General features: G+C 38.5%; 1 protein-coding gene across 1 annotated transcript; it reads right to left on the bottom strand.

Moving 5' to 3' along the window:
- Window positions 1-12,477: 12,477 nt before the first annotated feature.
- On the bottom strand, window positions 12,478-24,879 carry MTFR2 (mitochondrial fission regulator 2). The gene is made up of 8 exons (XM_050315496.1): window positions 21,900-24,879; window positions 21,172-21,303; window positions 20,715-20,819; window positions 20,360-20,484; window positions 18,236-18,450; window positions 16,929-17,226; window positions 15,309-15,495; window positions 12,478-13,852 (listed from the first exon to the last, which is right to left on the bottom strand). Exons 1-8 carry the CDS (start codon window positions 21,960-21,962, stop codon window positions 13,754-13,756), a joined length of 1,224 nt encoding a protein of 407 aa, XP_050171453.1. The 5' UTR covers window positions 21,963-24,879; the 3' UTR covers window positions 12,478-13,753.
- Between the last annotated feature and the right edge of the window lie 166 nt (window positions 24,880-25,045).

The raw sequence follows: 25,045 nt of genomic DNA, 5'->3' as shown, positions 1-25,045 counted from the left end.
TTATATGGCAGTATTTTTGCCCTGGCCAAATACTTAACTGTGCTTTAAAGCTCAGGTGGAGAATCTTGGAGATACAACTATTCATCATGAAAAGAAACAATGCATTATGCATGTAACAATTATTTAGGTGACAGACACTCCTTTTACCTAAAGGTAAGGAAGGCAGGGTCTCTCCAATGTCCACTACAGTCCAATCCTCTAAGATAAAATGAATGCAGTTACAAAATACACTGGTTTTGGCAACAAAGCAGGTTTATGGTGTCTCTAGTTCTACTACACCTCTCTTTCAGTGATGTTGTATACAGTACGGTCTCAAACAGCTATTAAGGGACAGACAGATAGAAAATGAAACACAGGATAGGAAAAGACTTAAAAAAAAAAAAAAAGGCTCTGCCAGTAAAACCAGTGCACCACCTTACTATGTATATCCTGGGCTAGTTTGAGTCTCAGGCAGAGTTATACTAAACACTTTAATCTGTGTAAACTGAAGGTTTCTACCAGCAGCACCACCTGCTAAAAGCTACCTTGGGTGTCTATACAGGGCCGTGTAGACCAACACACACAAGGAAGTATCACAACAGCAGATACATTTCATGTCAGATTTTATAGTAAATACACTTCAGAGAGAAGATTTGAAACCTGTACCCTACAGAGCTCTAAATATATTGTACTAGATTAGGAAGGGGATCTGGGTGTCTAAAGAAGTTGTAACTAAAATGGAGTACTAGAATTCATACAGAGGAGTTGCCCTATTATTTCCACCACTCCTACCACCCAGAGATAAATTCAATGCCATCATTTGCATACCAACCATCCCTCTCTAGAAAGTGCAAGTACAAGAGTGGGAAGCGCAAAGGGTGGCAAAAAGTAATTTGAATCACAACAAACCTCCAGAGAGACAGAGGAAAAAAGACTGTAACTTCATTAGTACCATGTATGAAAAAACCCAGAACATTTGGGCAGACTGAGAGCTTCTGCTTTCCTCAAATCAAAACATAGGTAAAGCAAAGTAAAGCAGCACATGTGGAAGTTGCTGCCCCAAGAACACATTAGCATTTAACCACATAGTAAAGCTTAAAAGAACACTGAACAGTTACATGAACAAAAAGAAATTAATGGTTACAAATAAATATTACCAACATCAGAATCCTGAAGAAAATACACTATAATACTTAAATCCACTTTTAGTTTAAAATGATACTTTCCTGCCCTATTCATGCAGCTCGGCAGCTGTTCCAGTTCTAATCCAGACTTTCCATTCGTATGTGCAGAGGATTCCTATGATCTTAGCTCACTCATAAGCATATTTATAGAAGAAATACAGTTACCAAAAAGAAAGATCTAGTTCTGCACCTACACGTGCCCAGCCTCATTTCTATAGCCAGACCTACCAATACCTGCAGACAAATGCAGATGTAGTCATGTCAGGCAATCAAAATCCAAAGAAAATAGGAAGTACTGAAACATATGGTAGATTCAAAGGCAGATTCAAAAAGGAAGTGTTGTCCCAAAGATCACTTGTTTGTATCTTTCATGTTTTGCAGTGGACAAATATATTTCAAGTCAATCTTTGGAGGGAGGAGAAAAAAATAGATATACTGGTATCATCAACTGAGAGAGCAAAACATGAGTGGAATTACTTTGCTTAAAATGTACTGTTTTGCTGGGAGAAGGTTCCAACTATACAAGTACTACAGGACTTGGACACTGTCCTCTGTGGTACCTGTGCACAACACATTTATTTCCCCCAGTGTATCAAAAAAGTCACCACCACCAGTTCTACCATTTCTGTATGAAACATTGAGAAGTGGCCACTTGCACTGTGTGCTTTGAAGTACCTTTTATCAGCACTAACACTGAATTAAGATGCATGTAGATGTGTGTGCCAACTGCCAACTGTGCAGCTCTCACATTAAAACGAAATCTTCCTCAACAATGCCACTAGCTGAAGGCTGCCTATGTAAAGACAGATATTAAACAAATCAAGAAATGTAAAGAATATTTGGGATTGGGTATGTCAGCCACTCAAAACAGCTAAGTGACGCTGGCACACTGTATACTTTAGGGACATAAAGGTGTGTACAAGAGTTTTAACATAGCAAATACACTTCCATTTATCTTTATTATAGCTACAAAGATAATACACAACGAAATTATATTACCTGAAGGTATTAGTGAATTGAAGTGAAGAAACCTGGAAGAAAAAGCTGTATAGTCAACTTCCTTCTACACTCGATCCTCAAATCTTCTGTGTTTGGACAATCAGGAGCCCTATCTGGAGATGACTAAAAATGGTTATCAAGCCTCATTTTTATCTTCTTGGATCTCTTGCCCCTCGTTCCCTCCTCTGCATACCTAATTATGGTCAGCTTCTTGAAAACACCAACTAATCAGAAGCAAAAAAAAATAATAATGTGATTTGGGAAATTATGGTATTTATTATTTTTCCAATCATATGATATGTTCTTTTAAAAAGCACTGTGATTTTCCCCTTCCTCCCCACCCAAAAAAAAATGTATTCTTCCTTCTCTGAGATGTTGGATTGGGCTGGAAGAGAGAAAGTTCAGAAAGGCGGAGTATTTCATGCAAGAAAGCCATAGCAAGAAGTTCACAACTCACTTGGAGAATGCAGCAAGTAAATAAAATTCTTGTGAGCCTTCACTGTCAGCCAGACATGAGAGGGGCCTAAGAGACTTTGCTACAACTCAGAATGGTATTAAGCAGACACAAGAACTTGCATGCAAGGTCACAACCCTCTTTTTGTTTTCTGTCTTCCTTGATTATTTCTGTGTTCTCCCTTGATAACACAATGGTGGGTTTATTGTAATGAAGCCTGGCTTTTTGATTTCAAAAGAAACAGTTTCCTGAGGCTCAGATCCGCTTTAATTCCTGTACCACTTTTTATTAAGCATACTTTACAACAGTATGAAATATTTTCTTTTTTTTTTAAAGAGCATTTCAGTTTTATGGAATAGTAGTTAATAATATTGTTATTAATGTTTGCTTAGGATGGAGCATAAAAAAGCATCTGGACTTCAGCTGCATTTTGCCAAATCCTCCATCTGCCCAAGACCTAAAGATATTTCAATATAATCTTGTGTTTCCAACAGCCTCCACTGTCTTCTGAACAGTTCCACTACTTAGGTCTATATGTTGGCAGGTTTGAAATATAAACTACTAACAAAATGATCTGGCACTTTGACTATGGCAACTCAACAGTCACATTGTATGTGAAATGCTAGATAAGGGTGGAGTTTATTTACTTGCACTGTGGTTACATTTTGGAGCGCTCTCGTTATGGATCAGGACACCATAAGGGTCCCCACTGCTCCCCACCGATAAGTCTTGACAATAGAAACAATCTAAAAACAGGTTCAAGAAGAAAACAGTTCAAAAAGAAAACCACCACAGATCCTGCAGAGAGCTAGATATGAAAGGACAGCTTTTACTTCAATGAAAAAGAAGCAAAACTTCTATCGTTTTGTGGAAATAGCAAATTGATTGCCTCCAAGTACCTTAAAAAACCCTGTTCATCTTGCTGGGTTTGTGATCTTTTTTTTTTTCATTTATTCCCTCACCAATGCAACTGCAATTCTTTCTTTCTGATACTTCAGAAATATAAGATACTTTCTTTCTGTTATTAATTTAAAGGGAGAGCTTATATTATCACTCTTCAGTTACTTGACAGTTTCAAGTTTTGCCTGTGGGTGTTATATTGCTCTCAGGGACATCTTATATAATAATGCAGACATCATTTTTCAGCTGGCACAGCACATCTACAAAACTTAAATTTTACTGAGATCCATGATAGAACGAAGTCTTCTCAAATAGCTGAATATCAGCAAGGAGTTTGAATCGTCAAGAATAGCACAAGCTCCTCTCTCTGTGGAATAGTTTTGAGATTAAAACAAATATGTTACTGAGAGCTGTTCTCTTTTTAAGACAACCTATGATAAATACATTAGAAAATAAACACCAGGGGAAGAGAAGGAATGCACCACTGTCAAAAAGTGACAACTGTTTCACTCCATTGCTCCACATTGCTTTGGGTTCTGCTACAGAGAATAAATAAAGAAGAGTCACCAATTCCCACTGTGAGTGTCATACTCATTACTGAAATGCACTCTCATTTAAATTATTCTAGTTTTCTCTTCCTACAACTGGTTAGTATTATGTTTCTTTCTGTCACAAAAAGAGGTTTCTAGCACATATTTTTTGTCTCTGTGCATTCACAGACAAATCAAGTCACTGCAAACAGATTTTCTATTTCTGAAATAACACAGTGGCAAGACCAGTAAGTTTGAATGAAACTCCTTTGTCGTTTTCCAACTGCCTGTATTAGTAGTATGTATTTTCTTTCTGAAGACCTAACCTGCTATGGCATTATCAGTGTGGCCTTTTGCCATCATTCACATCTTCATTATGTTTCTCAATGTAATTTCTGGTTTTTATTATCCACAAATTTTGTCACTTAGTTAATTACTAAAAATATCAAACTGCATTAACCCAGCACCACTCTCTATAATACTAGTAGAAATACTTCCTTTCAGTGATTACTATTATCTGCCAGTTAATCAGTTCTACATCCATTTAACATCTACTTTGTGGGTAATATGAATGCTATACTTTAATTTACTCTATTCTATTATAGCTGGTTTTGTCAAAGATGATTTAAAAGATCTCTTTTACAGTGAAGTCACATGACATCACTCCTGTTACATAAGTATTTTCAACTCTGCACTAGAATCCCACTATACAGATTTTTCTGCCTAGAATTGATACTTGCTAATTGATGTACAGTCATGTGGTTTACCTCTTCTTAGAAAGAAAACTTAGGTGACACAATAATTTTCTGAATGTCTGTGTAACTTCAAGGTTTATTCAAAGTAAATATAAAGGCCAGATGTGTCCTTCAACCAGCTTCTTTAAAATTTGCAGATTCAAATTACTTAACCATCCACAGTTTAGACCTTTTCTTTTAAGTCAGCAGTTTAACTTACTCCTCCATCACAGAATTCCATCAGTGGTAGTGATGTGATTTTACTGCTTTTTCTGAAGTAAAAAATACATTTCACTTTTCCTAAAATCTATGCAATTCCTCAGTGAGATTTTGATTCTTGTTTAAGCAGTGGAATGGCAACTTCAAAATAAAAGTGCCAGTGCCATTAACAGGTATGATGTTCATGATCCTCAACTTGTATTGGGTCAGCTATTTATGATTACCGTGCTTAGTGAAGTTCTGGGCATGCACCATTTTCTTCAAAATCACTAGGTCCTCACTGTGAGACCTGTATGCTGAACAATGACAAAGGACTTAGTTCCATGGTCAAGACGCAACAACATTTCTCCATAGCTTTTGTTACATTAGAGAGGAGGAAAAAAGCAGCGTAGGGAAGAAAATATTGTGAGTTTGTACAGATGTGTAGAAATAGCACAAGTTTCTGTGGGTTCCCCAGGCAACTACTAGCTTAGAGGACTGTTAACATACTCTTCTCCTAGCAACAGCACCGAGAGCTCACAAAGCATGAAGCAGGATCTCCCAAACTCTGTTTATTTTGCTTACCTTATGTCAATATATTTTAAATTTATTCTTTCACTTGTGACCTCAAAAATCTAATTTAACATCAAAAACTAGATCGGTAATAAAAGAGGTTGAAGAGCAGATTGTTTGGTAGACATAACTCTCGCTAGCAGCCTCATTGTTCTAACATACTAAACACAAAGTATACTCTTCAAATCTGAAAGAAAAGGTCATGCCACTACTGAGAAATAATAAATGGGCTGAGGATTTGATAGAAGTGCGGCAAAAAAAAAAAGACTCCTAAGAAACAAAACAAATAAAATTTTAATACAATTCATATACATGCAGACAGCGCATATGAGTGGAATAGACAGGAGAAACAAACACAGATGAAACACCTCAGAGTGGTCAAATGAGCAGATAGGAACAGGGGGTGTTGATAAAGCCCACATTTCACCTGAGTCAAGACAAAGTAGATCTTCAAACTCGCTATTTTTACTGTCACCAAATACTGAGTTTCAGATTACTTTCCCATCATACATACTGGTAATAAATTAAAAACAAGAACATTGAGCTTGACCTCTCTTCAGAAACACTTCCTCACAAGCAAGGAAAGAGCATTACAAAACAGCCTGGCTTATCAAGCCTGCCCCAATAGATGACAGTCAAACGTGGTATGCAAGGCAAGCAAAAACACCTACTAGAAAAAGCATAATGGAAGAAGATGAGTAAAATATCAGCCAGACAAAATTAAGTAAGAAACAACAGAGTATGCATATAAAAAAGCAGTATCGTAAAGGACAGAAACCCCTCACTTCAGTAGTAGATCACACAACCTCTGATGTTTCAAAACTATTAACACAGATCCTTACAGCTCTCACTACAGAAAAAATAAGACAGACACTCACAGGTTGTAAAACGTAAGGTGACAATGCATCAACCAACCGTAAGGCAACAATAACATGGGAAGAAATTAGAACTAAACTCGCTTTGAATTTCTTCCTAGTCCTCCTTTACACCAGCAGCTGTTGCTCAGTGGCAACTGTCTCCCAGCAAACACAGCTGCTGTGTTACAGCATGAGAACTGTGAAGTAAAAGAGAGAAGCGGGAATAATCTGTTTAAGTTTCCCCATTAAGTAAAATGCAGAGTACCAAAGAGAAAGCACAGATGGCTAGAATAGACATCTTAAATGTACAAGTCCTCCACAGTTCAAGGTGATAGGATGGGCAAGATGTTCCTTATTTAAAAATATGTAGATGAATATTTCCTTTAGTTCTACTCTAGCAGCTCTGCTGAAGTTGACAGTGATGCTGAAGGTTAAACTTCACCCAGCTCTGCAAACATATACTTGCCCAGCTTTATGAATGTACCTAAACTTGTTCAAGTCATTGTGTAGCCGTGACAGGCAATGAATGCCTATGTTTACAGAATAGTATAGTCCTTCAACTGAAAGAAAAGAATGTGAATTTTTATGCCCCATAGTCACTTTGACTTGTAATCAGTAAAAAGCAGCACATTTTCACCTCTACCATCTCAAAGTTATTTACACAAATCCCTGCCATTCTGCGGCAGTGCTCATTATATGTGTACTGCAACACAAAGAGAAATTTTCTCCAGTGGCCATTTTACATGGGATAAGAGAGAATATTTTTTCAGGAAAAGAAAGCCAGATGAAGCACTTCTCTAACTCACCATTTAAAATCTCCAGCCTATTCTTCCAGAAAATGAAGTAGCAGATTTATTTTGTGAAGAGAACAAACTAGCCTGGTGTTGCCTTATATTAATCTGGATGCATAAAACTACAGCTCACTATAATGCAAGTTAAAATCATGTACCTCTACAATTTAGTGAATGTCACTATAAAGATAAAAACATAAAGGGATTAAAATTTTGTTGTTCGACTTTATACTGACAACACGGAATTACTTTTAATTTAAGACTTGCAGCATAGATCCAGTATAACACTGCTCTCTTGTGGTTAAATACATGAAGTTCATCTGCAGAATGTAACAACTGTTTACATCAATTATTTTTAAAAATTTTCAAAGGTATTTTAATCTAAGACAGTTTTTGATGATCAGGAGTTTAAAGTAACCAGGGACAACTCCATCCCTGCACACTATACTGCTTGCCTCTGTTACCTAAAGAGAAAATTTAAACTCCTGCTTTTGGTTCTCTGTTCCATGGAAATTAAATGCCTAAATTAGCCTTAAACAAAAGGTATGCATGCACCCACCCCAATAACAATGAAAATGAAAGTCTGACCCTTCTTGCTGACACACAAAAATGATTTGTTTTTAAAGCCTCCTTCAGCCTTCCAGGCTCAATAAAAATGTAAGCAGAAAGTAAAATGTAAAGAGGACTAGAAGCATAGCTGGAACAAAAGCACCATGCTATTTTTCTTTCAATGTGCAAAAAAACCCATAAATTAAAATTCCCATTGCAGAAGGAGAGATCCTGCTGACAGGATTTTTGGGGGAAATAATAAATAACAAAAGAAGGGCCTTTTGATCATTATAATCAAAATTTGTAAATAATCTAGCCAAATAATACTGAAATGAGCAAAATATTTCTCAAATTGAAGGACAGCTGTCCTCTTTAGCCTTACCCACAATACAATTTCAGATATTGCTAAAACTATCACCACAGTTCATGATTGGGTTCCTAAACAAAATGTTTCAAGGCATAACTATGGAGCATAGTGCATTGCTACAAATCACTGAAATACTAACAGCAAGAGAGGAAAAATCCTGTCAAAGACCATTCCAGACTCTGCCTTTCACATTTGTCTAACAGCAAGAAACAAAAGCAGAATAATTTATACAAACAGATTCAAACATTAATTCATGTCTTTTTCCTTTTTACACTCTTTTTGCTCCTGTACACTTTACAACTCTCCTACAAAAACTCTATCCTACAAAAACTAACTATCCAATACCTCTCCTTTTTTGACGTATTGTAGAGTAACATTAGCTTCATACTTCAAAGTATTTTGAATAATAATGAAAAATTCCCCTCTTTATACATTGATGATTTACAACAGGTATCTTATTCCTTCCAGTCAAGCTACATGCTTCCTCTTCAAATCTTTGAAATTAAATTATCCTTCTCTGGACACGCTCTAGCAGCTCAATGTCTTCTTTCTTGAAGTGATGGGTCCAAAAGCGAACACAGGATTTGAGGTGCAGCCTCACCAGTGCTGAGTACAGGGGAAAAGCCATTGCCCTGGTCCTGCTGGCCACAGTATTGCTGATACAAGCCAGGATGCCACTGGCCTTCTTGCCCACATGTCACACTTCTGGTTCATGTTCAGCCACTGTCAATCAGCACCCCCAGGTCCTTTTTCGCTGAGATGCTTTCCAGACACTTCTGAAGAGTCAACTTCAGCCTTTGTAAGAAGATGTCAGAAACAGAATATCACAAGTTAAAAATTAATCTACCTGAGGAAGACTCACTAATAGCTATGTACCTTTCTACACATACTTAGCAAATTGAGAGATTAATGGGTCACCTTGTCATAGAGGGAGACCAGGTTGGTCCAGAAGAACCTGCTTTTCATAAACCTATGCTGGCTAGTCCTGATCCACTAGTTGTCCTATACCTACCAAGATAATCTGCCCCACTCAAGATAATCTGCCCCACGACCATTCCCAGCACTGCGGTCAGACTGACAGTCCTGGAGTTCCCCAGATCCTCCTTGCAACCCTTCTTGTAGATGGGTGTCACACTGGCCAACCTCCAGTCACCTGGGACCTCCTTGGTTAGCCAGGATTGATGACAAATGATGGAAAGTGGCTCAGTGAGCACTTCCAGCAGATCTGTCCATACCCTTGGGAGGAACCCATTTGGCATGACAGACTTGTATGTGTCCAAGTGGTGTAGCAGTTTGTGAACCTTTACTCTTGAATTACTGGCGCATGCTCCCTGTTCCTGTCTTCCAGCTCCGGGGGCTGGGTACCCAGGGAATAAGTGGTCTAGCTATTAAAGACTGAGGCAAAGGCAGCATTAAGTAGCCGAGCCTCTTCCTCATCCTTTGTAACTATGTTTCTCCCCACATCCAGTAAAGGATGGAGATTCTTGGCCCTCCTGCTATTGTTAAAGCATTTATAGAAACATTATAGAAACATTTTCATTGCTTTTTACTTCAGTAGCCAAAGTTTTAGTTGGGCTTTGGCCGTTGTAATTTTCACCCTGCCTAACCTCACAACATTGTTACAGTCTTTCTGAGTTGCCTGACCCTTCTCCCAGGTCATAAGCTCTCCTCCTTTTCCTGAGCTCCAGCCAAAGTTCTGTGTTAAGCCAGACTGGTCTTCCCCACCAGCTCATCTTACAGACCACAGAAATGGCCTACTCCTCTCCTTTAGCATTTCCTTCTTGAAGAATGTCCATCTTTCCCAGACTTCTTTGCCTTTCAGGACTGCCTCCCAGGAGATTCACTCAACCAGTCTTCTAGACAGGACAAAGTCTGCCCTGAAGAAGTCCAAGGTAGGAGTTCTGTTGACTCCTCCCCTTACTTCTCTAAGAATTGAAAACTATCATTTTGCAATTGTTGAGGCTAAGATGTCTCCAACCATCACATCACCCCCCAGCTCCTCTCTTGTTTGCACACAACAGGAGCAGTGAGGCACCTTCCCCACTGCAGACTACTCAAATTTCACACAGACGTCCAACAACAATGTTCTAAAATATCATACACAATTAAGAGATTATTCAGATAAACCTGGAAAGTAATACACATGTAGCTGAAGTCAGTGTCATTGTATTGGTAAATCACATGGGGATCTGAGAACCTTGTAGAGGAATCAGGATCATAAATGTCTCTGAGACACCTACAATCAATGGCAAACACATTTCAGGTAAAGTGGAAGTGAAACTTGGCTGCAGACATTGCTTAACATTGGGACATCACTTGCTTCAATAGTCTTGCCTGCATAACTTTCTTTCCCCAAGGCATCTGATCAGTAACTCAAGGCCAACTTGTTTAGCAGGTTCACTTTGTCAGTTTGGCTTTTGCAGGAGTCCCATACATAATTTTACAATTTAGGTAGGACTAAAGAACAATGCAATTCATTCCTGACAAGAAGAATAAAGTGAGGGCAGTGAATACTGTTGCATAGTCTCTGCTCTGCCTTTACCCAAAAACTCTGTACCTATATGTGCAGAGATGACAGATTATATATTAACTGTCCCTCACAAGTAGCCGGACAGATCTGGTATATTATAGGAGTATATCAGCAGTGATATTCTAACAGTTCAGGTAATTGTATTCATTAGTCTCCTTGTAATGGGAAACTCACTCAAATCTCTTAGGATCTCCTAGAGGAAAATCTGTAAAACTGGTTTTAAAGGACTGCATTGTACTTTTCCTTCTCACCTATTTACTCAAAACATTTGAAACATTTATTCTTGTTTCAATTTTATCAACTGGAAAATTGGATGTACTTATACATATTTCACAGGCTTTTTAGAGGAAAACCAAAACCAACTTTCATTCCAGAGACCACCCCAGCAACCCTCAGAGGAAGACACGCTGCCCAAAAATTCATCACGAGTGGTAGGAGAGTAAGTTTTTCAGACTTCTTCAGCGACAAGAAGGCAGTTTTTCACAGGATTGTTCCAGCAGATCAATAGAGCACTCATGTTCTTGAGTCTCTTCCTCCTCTCTCATGTCAATAGCACAACCCTCGAGTTGCATTGTGACTGAGCAATTCATTCAGGGACCTTATGTGAACCAGTGTATTTGTAGATGAACAGGGCATGGATTCTGGGTAGGCATAGGTAACCTTCGAGAACCTCAAGTTGCTTCCAAGTTGTTGATACAGAAGCTGTTGGTGCAGAAGCTCTAGTCAAAGAAAATAGGCAACATTTCCATCAGTTCTGAAAGCGAGAACAATCTTTGCAATGAGTGACAAAACTTTTCATTTCTCACTATTCCTAAGATTTGCAACTTCTTAGTATTGAAAACTGTCAGATGACACCAGATGCCACCCACAGGCTTCTCAAGGTATACCAGAGTTCAATCACTACCCTAATTTACAACTGGAACTACATAAAATAAAGACTCTGTTCTATTAACATGTGTAAGTGGTACATAGTTGGTGGGAAAAAAAACAACCCACATGGCCCCAGATTTATTCTTCTTCCTAAGGAAGCAGATCAGCTTAAACTACTTTATAACTGCATTACTGCACAATTCACATCAAACTGACACAAAAATCAGAGTGAGAATCCAACAGCCAAAATGATCATACAGCTCACTAAAATTTGCAGAAGCTTCTGACACTAGATCATTGGTTTCAGAGGTACTAAGAAATTTCTCAGAAGTCCTTTCTGAAACAAAAAGACGCTTCAAAATTCAAAATTCCTGCTGTGGCCAAACCCCAAGATGAACTCCAGGGAGAACAGTAAAATACAAAAGGAGTCCGAAACAATAGTTCTTCCTGAACAGAAGAAACTGTTAGTCACATAAAGCAACTAACATAGAGGAGAGAGACTACTGTATTGAGGGCTTTGTAGATAATTCAGTCTCTCACAGAAAGAATTCCATCCTCATGTTTTTCAGTCATGACAGAATGGTCACAAACCCTGAAATGCCCTGGATTTAGGAACACTGATTTAAAACAGGAGATAACTTGCTCCACCTCACCACACTGCAGACACCGAGGAAAAAGGGAGCCAATTCATAGGCCTTTTGCTCCCCGGGACTCACCTGCCCTCAAATCCTCTTCTGCAGGCACTGCATGGAATTCCATCCCTGTTGCTCCCCGCTGCCCCAGTACAGCAGACTAGAGCAGCACACAAGACAGTGAGAAGTTTTGACAGAAGAAGGTAAGACTGGCAAGTAGGGAGCCGAGCTGGCTATTCAGTATGGATTTCATAGCAGTTGTCAAACTTAGGTAGACAAAGCAGCCAACATGTATTTTAAAAGAAAGGGAAGGCCAAACTCTTACGGACCAAGCAAGGAATGGCAGAATATGATAAAGTTAAATAATTACTAAATCCAGAAAAAAACAGACACACATCTAGATGATATAATTTTAGGAGCATAATATATCAAGTCACTTAAGCTTCAGGTTTACTCAAAAGATAACTTTTAAAATTAAAATGAAAGTATGGCATTTGCACTCTAATTTCTTACATCTGTGCAAATAAGACTCAGCAGTAGGAGGGGATACAGCTGTCAGTCTACTCTGTGTAAGTGAGCAGGGAAATAGAAGACACACAGGATATATAAGGGACACATTCAAGAGTCTGACAGGATTTAGGTTTTATACATCAGGATCATCAGACAAAAGACTAAGTGAAGGCAGCTACTGTAAGCAGTGGATCATAATAAATTTGTAAATAAGTGGCTCCATCAAGTGCTCTGGCAGGAGAAAATATAAGCTGTACTTTAATTAGTTTTAGATAATGCAATTTAAGAAGTTGTCTAATATGGTCAGATCTTAAGATACGAAAGATTCTGCAACACAAAAGGCCACTACCACACACATCTACAATATAAAGAAAATTTTATTTTATAAACTCATGTGAACAAAACTGAGGTCAGATGAACAAGTTGAGGTGGGAATTAATGTTTACTTACATATGGAATTTAGACTATGTGCTAGCAGATCTCTCTTCCAGGTCTTTTTTATCTCAGAATGCAACTCCCTCATATTACAGGCACTTAACAGGCAGCTGTAGTTTACTTACAGCACAAAGTTTCACAAACATAAAAGTTCATCTCCTAACCCAAAATAAATCAGAATATTGTTTGCACATGGAATAAAGAGTTGCATCAGCAAACTGCAGAAAAAACCATGGCAACTATACTACTCTAATGACGAAGTATTACCATTATATACAGTCAGTGATAACACACTAACAAAAAGTTTATACTTTGTTATTTACACTGGAGTGCAAACAGAAGGTACACCTCAGCTGCCACAGTAATAAATTTCCCTCCCCACACACACTGCTTTCCTCGATTTCCCAGGTTTCAAACACACTGCTACATAGTAATGGAAGCCCTCTTTTGCTTCTGTGCTTCTCATAAAAACATCACATTCACAAGCTTGGTTTCTGGGAAACTAAGGAGGAGGTAATTTTACAAACCCTACAACACCCAAACTTGAATAGCATAGGAAAGACCTGTTCTAGAACAACACAATACAGCACCTTACAGCAGTTTCCAAGTGGACCCACCACTCATGTACACTATGAAGTTTCCTCAGAAGTCTCCACTGCAGCTAAATATGAGCTCTCACTTTCCACGCTGGTACCTGTTCAACTTCATCAGTTCTTGTAAGGCTAGGTTTTGCATTTAGCTTCAGACTGCAACGTCCAACCTGGGGAGAAGGGATGGAGTTAAAATTATACCTAAGACAACTCAATTAGATGTTTACAATAGAAACAGCTTGGAAGAGTTGTTGTACTTCTCTTAATGTAGGAAGAATAAAATAGTAAGCCTGTGCAATTGGTTTAAGTACATTTATTTTTCAAAATACTCAACAATTATAGGTTTGATTACAAACTCATAAGATGATTCTGCTTTAAGCAGAAAAATTCCATCTTTTTGTATCTACTCCTGAATATGCTGACCTTAAGCAGTCTCTCTTTCAGGACTTTATAATCCAGCTGTTAGAGGATCTATTTTTGATCTTTGTATCTAGAATCAGGTGTGTCAGCTATGCAATGCATGGCCTGCAGCATCCAAAATACAAGCCTGGCTATCTTTAAGAAGTGGGTTTTTTTCTACCCAAAGGAAAAATTAAAAAGTCAAAGAAATTTATTAAGACTGGACCAGAGCTGTTGACTCACTGCAGCCTGTAAAACACATGCTACGTTTTGCTTGCAAAATCCTTGGGGCAGCTGAAAAAAATAAAATAATTATAGCTAGAAAGAGGAACACACACACATCAGTTTTCCTCAAGTTTTCAGCCATGCAGCTAGCCTCATGTATGAGCAGCAGCCTTCAAAAAACATCTGCATTTCCATTATGTTTTATGCATTACTATTACTTATTAGAATAACAAGTGCCACAGCCCAAATCATTTATCTCACTCTTATGATAAAAAGACAGAACTGCTAAACAGAGAGAGACAGTTTAAATTACTGCCACCTATTTCTATCCACCTCATCTAAGCAGTTCTGAGGTTTGTGAAAATGTTTAACAACCAACAGTACTGCTGGATTGTGTAAGCTGAGGCAGCTTGCACAGGCTGCTCTACAAAAATCAATGCTCAGGATCACCTTAGTCTGCTCACCTAGACAGTTTTGCCTACCATGCTTCTTTGTTCATACAAAAAACTGTATTTTTCATGGGCTTTACAACAGAATCACACCTCATTTTGGATAAAGATACAAACTGTGTGGAAATTATGCTACCTCAAAGAAAAATATTACTGGCTATGCTTTTGTTTTAATTTCTGAACACTTAGAATGTGTTAAACCTTTCTGTGCCTTCCCAACATCTTTATTTGTAAAATATCTATGCATGGGTACCTGCCAGTTACCATCAAGTAAATGTCTATAGTTCAATCAACCATGAGCCACATTTTTAAAATCACTCTTCTAAGTTTTTTCTCTTGGCACATGTAGAATTGTATTTACCACTCTAAACCCACCCAAAATAATTATTTTTTTATATTCTCTGTCTTGATTATACTTTTAAAAAAGCAACTAGCCAGGCTGATAGCTAAAAAAATCGAAGAGAAGTTTTAGCCTTGTGAAAACCCTACAACTATCCATGCAAACAGCAGTCATTTCAAGAATATAAACACACATTCTTATATAAAAACATACCGTTGGGATCTCCGGACTAGAAAATGGAGAGTTATCAAAAGATCGATTTTCTTTGTCCAGAGAATCATCTTCATCATAATTTTTATGTGCAAATTTCTGCTTCAGTGCGTGAGTTAGTAGAGCAACTGGATCCCAATCTGAACTTTGTCTCTTTTGGTGTCTAGGAAGAGGAGTACCTCCAGGAGACCTAAAAAAAAACCCCAAAAAAACCCTAAAAAATTGTCTCCTGACCCTATTCCTGTGCTGAGTGATCCAAAAACTAGAGACACAACTTCTGTAAACACCCTATCCTATAAATGCCTGATTACACAAATAATGCTGCTGTTACATTACAGAAATTCATCAAATACAACTAATACAAGTACGCCCAAAAACTTGTCAGCCACATTCTTACCCTGGGATCTTCAGACTCTCAGTTTCTGAGAACACAGGTTTTCCCTTGGCAGTGCACACATGAAACTATTCTCAGACTGCAGGCTGAAAGATTATAGCAATTTTGGCCATCATTAGTCCCCCCAAGCAATATAAATTCTTTATCCAGTTAAGTTCTACCTTCAGAATAAAGGCAGATGCCTAAATCCAGAAAGCATTTTGGACACACACTTACCACTTCTAATTATGCCCATGCTCAACATGTTGGGTATTAAAACTGTCAACCTAAACTCACTTTCTTGACTTACCAAACATGAAATTATATAGAAGAAAACATACGTAAAGGAAGCACACAGGTTTACCTAAATGCACTTTATATTTGCCCTATTTACTGTGAAAAAGTCATTAAAACCATAACGACATGCTTTAGAGTTGCATCTAGATAATTTGCCCAAGATTTGAGCTCGTTACTTTTAGGGATAAAGCTCACAGTTAAGAAAATATTGAAAGGAGAATGCAGTAAGTTTTGCCAAGTGACATTCTTCCCACATTAAGAGTTTCAAATATTCATTATAGACTCAGTTATTCTTACATATTCTTACATATTTTTTCAACTCAAGAAGTTCAAAGACATCTGACAACCTCTATGATGCCTAGCACAGCAACACTGACTTGAAGAAGTGTTGCAGTCTTTAGTAAAGCATTTTTGTAACAGGTGTTTACCATCAAAACAGCTGACCATTAAAAACACTTATAACCCAAGCGCAGTATTGAAATACAAATTCGTGAAACATTTTCAATAAAAGATACAGCACGCGTTTTCTTTAACACTTCAAAGCTTGAACCAGGATAGTTTGAGCATGCTGAAAGTAGTTTTCCAAAGTTTCCCCAAGGATTTGGCCCTTCACTGTGAATCCAGAAAGTTACTTGTTTAGATCTATTTCCTGTGATGGTGTAGGAAACCTTGTAAGCGATCTCCCACCCCCCCCCCACCAACTTGAGATTTGCATACTGAAGCAGCAAACTAGTTTAAATGCTGTGACATTCAGCAGGTTTTAAATGCATCTAAAAGCCATGTCACAAGTATCTTACATTCCAAGCTGTGAACTCAGACGTTGCCAACTTCAGTTTGACAGCAGTAGCTGCTCAAGAAATGATGTTTCAAACTGGTGTTCTCTGGTGCTACTGAAGTGCTGTTGATGCTTACACAGCCTTGGCTTGCTGAGGTACACATTTAATTCAACCTACCTCTCAACAGCTCGCAACTGAACTTTGTTCAGGTCTTTCAAAACATCCATCATACTAGGAACGTTCTTTGTCTTCTGGTGATCAGCACTATCAGCTGTACTTGAATCACTGTTTCTTGCAGCACGGCGTAGTTTTATGAGTTCCATTGCAGATTTACTAGAATCAACACCAGATGGTACACCAGAAGGAAGTGGAGGAGGCAAGGGAATTACAAAGTGATTGTGAGAGACGGACAATGGTGTGGAAGTCATGGCTGGCACTGGGTAAAATCCATCTGGAGTGCTGAGTGTATTAAAGGCTACATACAGTTAAGAAAAGAAAAAGAACAACATATATTAACATCTAGGATGACTTGATTTTAAATGAAGATAAGACTGCCCTCTAAAAGCACTTTCTCACACACCTCGCACATTATAACACAGAAGAACTAGACTCAAAGAACATTACTTCAAACCCACAGGTTCAAAACACATGAAATAATGAATCTGAGGTGTCCTATGCTGCTCTGATCTTCTCTATTTGCGTTTTCAGTCTAAGCACTAGATAAATCAGCACAGCAGCCCTCCACCAGCAACTATTATACAGTTTGCTCTTGATGGTCTGAAGGTTATAACAACACACATGAAGCAAAAGCAAAGATAGTCACGAAATACGTAAAATAGACTACAATACTGAGTACAATGGAGAAGAGACAGAGGAAGAGTCATCAGAACAGCTAACTGAATTACAGAAGTCTTCCCAATGCCACATAAAAGTAAGTACCTCGCACTAGTTTATGTATTTCAGCAACAACAGTGGGGTTAGTCTGCAAGTAAGACAACCGAGACCTCGGAATTTTTAAGGGAAAAAGAGAAGTCACAAGATAGAAGTTCATGCCGGAGACCAACTATCTTAGACACATCTATCTATTTGTTTTTGTTAAGGCCCAAACCTGATTGACTTAAAATACTTTTTCTATCCGTTATTTTGATAACTTGTTAGAAACAACGCAAAACACAGAGGGACAAAATAGTCTGTAATTTTTTTAAGCAATAATTGGTAGCCTATATAGTGATGTTATTAAGCTCCTTCGCAAACATGGAAATGAGTACAAAGATTACTTAGGATCTACTTTTGAACTTGGTAAACAGGCCACAAAATAGAAGTGAGAGAGGGCCACCAAACAGCAAAAAGAGAAACAAAATACTATATTTGGTAAATTTAGTGGTGTATGTTCAGTTCAAAAGTTAGAGACATTCTCTATCAGACAAGGTAAGCTCTAAAGCAAAAAAATGAAAACTGGTTTGCTTCAAACCAGAAGGGCTTACGTGATGGAATGGTTCCCAGTGTCTGCGCTGAAACAATTGCAGCAATCTGAGCACGAAGAAAGGTTAGCTCATCTTCAAGCGCAGAAATCTTCTGGAGTGCAGCTTGATCAATATTGTCTTTGTGTGTACTGTTTCTTGGAATGCTCTGTATTGAATCTATAGATGGATATAGGTTGTGACAAGCTGTGCTTTTCTCTTTTCTCCGTAATTCAGTCCTAGAAAGCAACAAAAGACACAGTTTCAAACTGAGCTGTTGCTCAGCCAACAATGGAAATCTCAAAACTACTGTCTGTTCAAGAAAGTTACTGTCATTCAGCAAGACCTAAATTTTCAAATCATCTAAGAAAACTACACTTTTAACTACTCACAAGCTTTAAAACGTTTTAAGTCTTCCTTTGCTCAAGTAGATCCTTGCAAAGTCATAAAAATCATAAAAATTAGATAATTTACTCAGGGATAATTAAACATCACAAAGTCACACAGTAGGATTAAGTTGTCCTTACTCAATGACTATTAGAATGACACCATGTGGTGTCTCTCCCTTCTTGCTACGTGAATATGAAAGGCAGGAGAATCAAAGACTAATGATCTCTTAATTACGCTTCAGTAATTTCAGTCATTTATCAAACTCTAAGAGAACACTGCAATAAGCAACGAAATTACAATCTTTCAGAAAATATACTGGAGAAAAACAAGGTTTAATATACACTTACAGAATAAGAACCTCATCTTGTATAAGCTACTATGAACAAAGACAGCATTAGAAAATTGTGCTGTCTCAGGTTTTAACTTTAAAAATTGTTTCGAGTCTGTGCCTGCAGAAAGAACCTTAAAATATAAAATAAGTATAAAATCTCATCATAAAACAAAGAAATTAAATTTATTTTATTTATTCAAGATATACTAAGTTTTGATTGAAAACAAACCAGACCTTTTCCCTTATATTAACCATCCTGCAGCACTAGCTTTCTGATTTGCCAAAAACACTTGTTATTCACAAGGTTTGAGAGTGAAAAGATATCAATTAGAATAGCTGTTCTTGAAAAACATCCCATAGAGCTAGAAGAGGAGGAAAGAATGGAAACAACAAAAGAATGAACTGTCATATGTCTGTGAATCTGACCGGCTAAAGAACAGCATAAGCATAAGCAAGACAAAATAGGCCTTTTAACAATATTCCTTTGAACAGTATTCTTACTCTTGCAGTATTTTACCACTGTTGCATGAACACACTGTATCAAAACTTCTACAACAAAAAGTGTGTCCTTTGAATCCATCAGTTTCTTGTATTGTCATTAGTAACAAGCAGAACAACGATCACAAACAAACAAATACCAATACGAAGTAGAATTACATCATCTTTTACAGATAGAGTAAAAGACAATACAAGTGCTCTCTATTTCATCCTCTGATTTTGAACAAATCTTTTAGAGGAAAAGTAAGACAACTTTCTCTTTCTTCTCTAGTGGGGAAAAAAAGACAAAACTCGTATACTATTTGTGTCTGCAAATTCCTGGACAATTTGTCTTTTCACAGTACTTGAAATACTTTGTAATTCTTTCTAGCCTTTATAGAATGTTGAAGGAAAATATAAAGGCTGGAAAGAATTATATAAACTATGCTTAAATCTATTTCAAATTGTTAAAATAAAAAAAATGTTTGTACTTCCAGCAAAGCAAGCACACAGAGCAGTGTAGAAATCAAGAAGAATAAATACATTTAAATATTTTTTCTTGTTTTCCCCTGTATAAAATGTATCAAAATGGTTGCAAACTAAAAGGATAAGGATAGGAATAATCTTAGGGTATACTGCAATAACCAAATTTCTCTCCAACTCACAAAATATTTTGTGAGTGAAAACCAATTAAAATACCCCCAACACATCTGACATGCTACTATGAAGAGAAAATAGGAGACTAAATTTCAGAAATTTTTTGGATAAGAATACTTTACACATTAAGAATTTCCAAGTAAGCAGGAACTGCCCCCACCAAAAAAACCCTAAGATGTTTCTGGAAAATGCTAGGAAAAAAGAAAAAGAAACAAACATGGATTCACATCCCATAAAGAACAGAAGGCTTAACTCCTTTTACTCCAATTACTCATTTTTATACTTTTACTTACCTATGTCTAGTAAAAGCCTGTCCTTCATCACTTGCCACCCACAGGACATCAGCAAGTGATGGAGCCACAGAAGTTGGAGCTGCACTTTGTTCATCATAACCCAATGGATCTGGGTCTTGAACAAGCTAAACCAAACAAAAACAGCACAAAAAGAGAAAAGAATTCAGCACATACTGAAAGCTCTGCCTCAGCAAAAGGAATTTTTAAACAGTGATGTAAGGGAGTTGAAAAGAGGGAGCACAAAGGATACAACACACAAATTACACAAGCTAAAAAGAACAGAAAAGCTATTATCAAATTAAGAAACAAGAAAATGTAAATAGGTGAAGTATACATATGACAACAAATTGCATACTTGAAAATAAGGTCTTGGATAGGGCTCCAGGGAAAGAATTGTCCCAAGTCTCCGGACAACACTTCGAGTAGATCCATATTGCTTTTTTTGGCAAACAGATACGACCTAAAAATCAGAAAACCTTTGAAATTGAGAAGCAAAACCAAATTCCGCAGTTCTTACAATCCAAATTATTAAATTCTTTAATATTATATGTAATTAAATATAACACAGCTAGGTTAACTTAACTTTCCCATGCTCTTCTCAAGCTGAAAGTCCAAAGAAGCCTACACTGGTTTTAACAATGTCTAAGACATTTCCAAAATACAGCCTGTTCACAGAATACTTTAAAGAGGCACAAAGGCAAATATCCTGAGATACTGAGAAAAGAAAAAGCTCACGTTTAAGTAATCATACGTATCCGTGTAAGTCTTTTGGGAAAAAAAGTTAGTAAAGAAGTTAAATAAATGTAATGTACCTTGATTTGATACTTCCTTATGATGGTGTATAACCGCTGGAAATGCCTTCCTGATGAGACTGCTGAAGGAAGGCACGTTCTGACTGCACGAGTGATACTGCTGCCAAGCATGCGAGTTTCAAAAAATATGGCCTGTCAAAAAACACCAAGAAGTCCCAGCGGTGGAAACAGAAAATAAAGGGGACAACTCAGCCAAACTAGCGGCCCTAGAGACACTCGGCAGTTTCACACACACGCTCTGGGAAGCACACGCTGCAGCAGCACCTCGCTGCTGACACCCCCCCGAGGAGCTGCCCACAGACTCCACTCCAGCATCAGCCCCGCCAATGCACCAGTGCGCTGTCTCCGCTTCCCATACCGTACCTTTGCCAGGTCTCTGGAAGCACAGAATTAACTTGGGAATGGGTACGCAGCCTCTCACCTAAAGCCGCAGAGCAGGAGCAGCTGACGCTGCTGACTGTTCCGCTCTGCTCAGGGCAAAAAGCGTGCCTTGACCGCCCGTGCCGGAGCAGACCCACGCGTTCCCACGGGCGGGCAGCGTGTACCGACGAGCCCGGCTGTGGGCGCGGAGGGCGCGGAACCCGCCGCACGGCCAGCGCTGCCCACGCGTCTCCCGCTCCCTCCCTGCGCGGAACCACGGCGGCTGCGGGCGGCACGCCGCGCAGCAGCGGGGTCTCCGGGCGCCGCCCGGCAGCAGACAGCCCCCGCCACCGCGGGGTCCCTCTCACCTGGTGGGGCGGCCAGCCCAGGAGCTCCAGCAGCCGGCGGAGCAGATCCAGCAGCAGCGCCATGGGCGGGCGAAGGGGCAGGCGCAGCCGGACCTGCCGCCCGCCGAAACAGCGCCCGTCGGGCACGGGGGCGGGGCACAGGGGGAGCCCGCCAATAGGAGCCCGGCAGTGCTCGGGCAGAGCCAATGAGGGGGCGGGGCGGGCCCGCGCGGGCGGTGTCGGGAGGGAGCGGTTTGAAGAGGGTCCGTCAGTGCCCCGGGCCCGGCCGCGGCACCTCCGGGAACACCCAGCTCCAGCCACGGCCAGAGCAAAAACCGAGAACCAACCTGAGCTCACTTCAAAACAACAAATCTGGCTTTGGATACCGTTATTTGGATACCTGCTCTTTAGTCCTGCTTGTAAAGATTTCTGCTGTTTACGAAATTGAATACTTCAAGAATGCTTGCAGTGTGACAAAGTAAGACAGTGCTTCTGCTCAGAAAAGTAATGTGGATATCTTTTCCCTCCACCTGTGCAGATAGTGTTACACTATTACTGTAAGTAGTGTAGTTACTATTACCCATAACTTGTCACACAGGCTGATTCTCCAAGACCAAACACAAAGAAGGAACAGTACCGGTAAGACACACTGTAGTAACAGCACAGAACGCGTTCAGGGGCCTAGGAAGGTTTACGCTTGAGGTTTTAGTTTGACTGGATCAACACCAGTAACCAGCTGCTTTAGAACTAGAGGTGCACTTGACAGAGACCTCATCAAGAAAGGCTTCAAGGCAGCAGGTACAACTCTGAGCAGTACAGAAGGGACCTGCAGGATCTTCTGAAGAAAAGGATTTTGTGACAGGCCAGCTTAAAGAAAAGACGAGAACTGACATGGGGCTCAAGGCCTAGTGCTGCTGCCTTTACCTCTGAAAATGGACCAGGAAAGCTTAAATCCAATGTAGCTGCCCACTGTTACAGTAATGCTACTGATTCTGCCTCCCCAGGAACAGGATGTGAGGTTTAATTCCAAACCAAGAAACTGATCAAGTACACATAGTCTAGAACAGGATAGCTGGATTTTTTGTGTGTTTTGGGGGGTTTTTGTTCAGGTTGGTTGTTGGAAATTTTTTTGCCTAGTAAAATGGATGTCTGATTTTATCTGAACTGCAGGGATAACTTCAAACTTTATAAGCACGCCATGCAGAGACGAAGTGGATTCACAAAGTGCTTCAAAGCTGGAGAGCAGCGAGTCAGAAGGAATTATTGAACTCAAAATTTTATGCCAGCATGTCTAGACTTTTTTCCCTGGAGATCCATCAGTGATGGTCTTTACCTTGTAACAAGAAACGCACAATGCATGACTCTGGTGAATGGAATTTAAGTGCAACTACCTTGGTAGTACCAGGTGAAAACTTCAAAACGTGTTTTTCTCACAACAGGAAAAATTCACTGTTAATGCTGAAAGACTAATAGGTGCTGAAGCATGAGTTTTGGATTTATAAAAAAAATCATCTTCACTCCCACTTTCTTACAGATCTCTGACAATCAGACTACAACTTGCATCTTTCACTACATTATCTCTTAATTTGAACTAATTTATTTTTAAAAATGCTTATGGCTGTCAGTATGTGTTCAGAAATCAAATTTTATTTTTAATAAACTGCAATGAAATTAAGGATTATTAAAAAAGGATTTTTATGCTCCAGTCTACAGACAGGTCTGTAGGATCAAATGCCATTAGCAAAGCAAACTCTACTAGATCTCCCTGAGCATTCAGCTGAAGCACAAAATTTACATCTGCCTATTCACCCAGGAATTATCTTGCCTTATGACACAGACCACAACAATCTATTTTCAACTTGACCTAGATGATACAGATTACCTCTTCTAAGGTTATGACAGCTCAAGTATATTTTGGTCTTACTGGTTATTTTCAGATTGCTGCTAAATTTTACTTCATTAGGAAAGACTTTGATACTTGCGTTGTTTGTTTTGTTCCTTTTCTTGCCTATTCTGATTTAATATACAGAAATGTCTGTGTGACTTTTGTTATAAAGTCCAAGGATTTTTTACATTTTTTACATTCTCATTTTTACATTTCAAACAGCTATTAAAACATGCACTGTACATGTAAAATGAAATCTTGCAATACAGTATAGTTGGACTAAACTTTCCAAAACAAAGCAGAAATGACCCTTTAGTAACTAACTACTACTGAGGGTAAGTATTATTCCTGTTTTCCTTTCTACACAGCTGCTGGCAAACCAGTACAATCCAAAATACAGTTTCTTCAACTAAGTTAGGATTAAAGACAGTACTGTTTTCCTGCCTTCTAGTATTTAACTTGGATAGTGCAAATGGTTAATTACTCCCTAACTATAAAGCCAATAAGAGGGCATGCATTATATATGTATTTAATACAAGTATCTGTATCAGATTAAAAAAAGAGGAACGGAAAAGCTTTATTTTTCAAAGACAGTATGCTATTCCAAGGGGTGAACAAGAACAACTACACTTTTAACTTCATATAACATTAAGATTTAGTTTATCAAAAGCTGTTTGAGAAAGAAAACCAAAGTAATCTTGTTGTATTAGAATGTCCTTGTTCTGGTAACTCAAATATGTTAGTGTCACTCTCAACATTCTGGAGTTAAAGTGTGCACCTACTACTAAACTAAGCTTGTGGGTTTGTTATTTTTCTTAAAAAAAAGAAAAAGAAAAAAAAAGAAGAAGAAAAAAAGTAGACTAACGTTTGCGCTTCGGCTACAAAAATTCCAGAAGCACAACTATTAGAAATAAAAAAAGATACCGCCACCAATTTACTCACTAAAGTGTTCTGTTGGTGTCTAAGCTATCAAAGAATACACTTGAAACTCACTTTAGTATTTATATACATATGTATTTCTTACGCTACTAAAGAAGAGTGACAACTTCACCGTTAAAGCAAAATTCTTGCTGCACTCTCGCAGGGTGGAATAAGAATCCAGGTTTATCACTGATACTGTGTGAATCTAATTCTTGTGAACTAACATATTCAGCATTTTGCACAACTGTTTGTACTTACACTATGACTGTATAACTACTCAAATACAATTCTTATAAAAAGGCAACACAGAAGTAATAATCAGTTTATAAAAAATGCTGCTCCAAGATTTCAGGTGTGCAGA

Source organism: Myiozetetes cayanensis, unplaced genomic scaffold, assembly GCF_022539395.1.
Source record: "Myiozetetes cayanensis isolate MyiCay16 unplaced genomic scaffold, myiCay2020 scf2-11, whole genome shotgun sequence".
Classification (NCBI taxonomy): domain Eukaryota; kingdom Metazoa; phylum Chordata; class Aves; order Passeriformes; family Tyrannidae; genus Myiozetetes; species Myiozetetes cayanensis.
This window is presented reverse-complemented; position numbering and strand designations above follow the sequence as displayed.

Bases quoted from the DNA above. Each gene is read 5' to 3' on its own strand.
- MTFR2 (XM_050315496.1), bottom strand. From the start codon at position 21,962: ATGGCGCTGCTGCTGGATCTGCTCCGCCGGCTGCTGGAGCTCCTGGGC. The intron at 20,820-21,171 runs GTACATTACATT...TCTGATTTTTAG, and splicing joins TAAGGAAGTATCAAATCAAG to GTCGTATCTGTTTGCCAAAA. The intron at 20,485-20,714 runs GTATGCAATTTG...TGTTTGGTTTAG, and splicing joins ATCCAAGACCTTATTTTCAA to CTTGTTCAAGACCCAGATCC.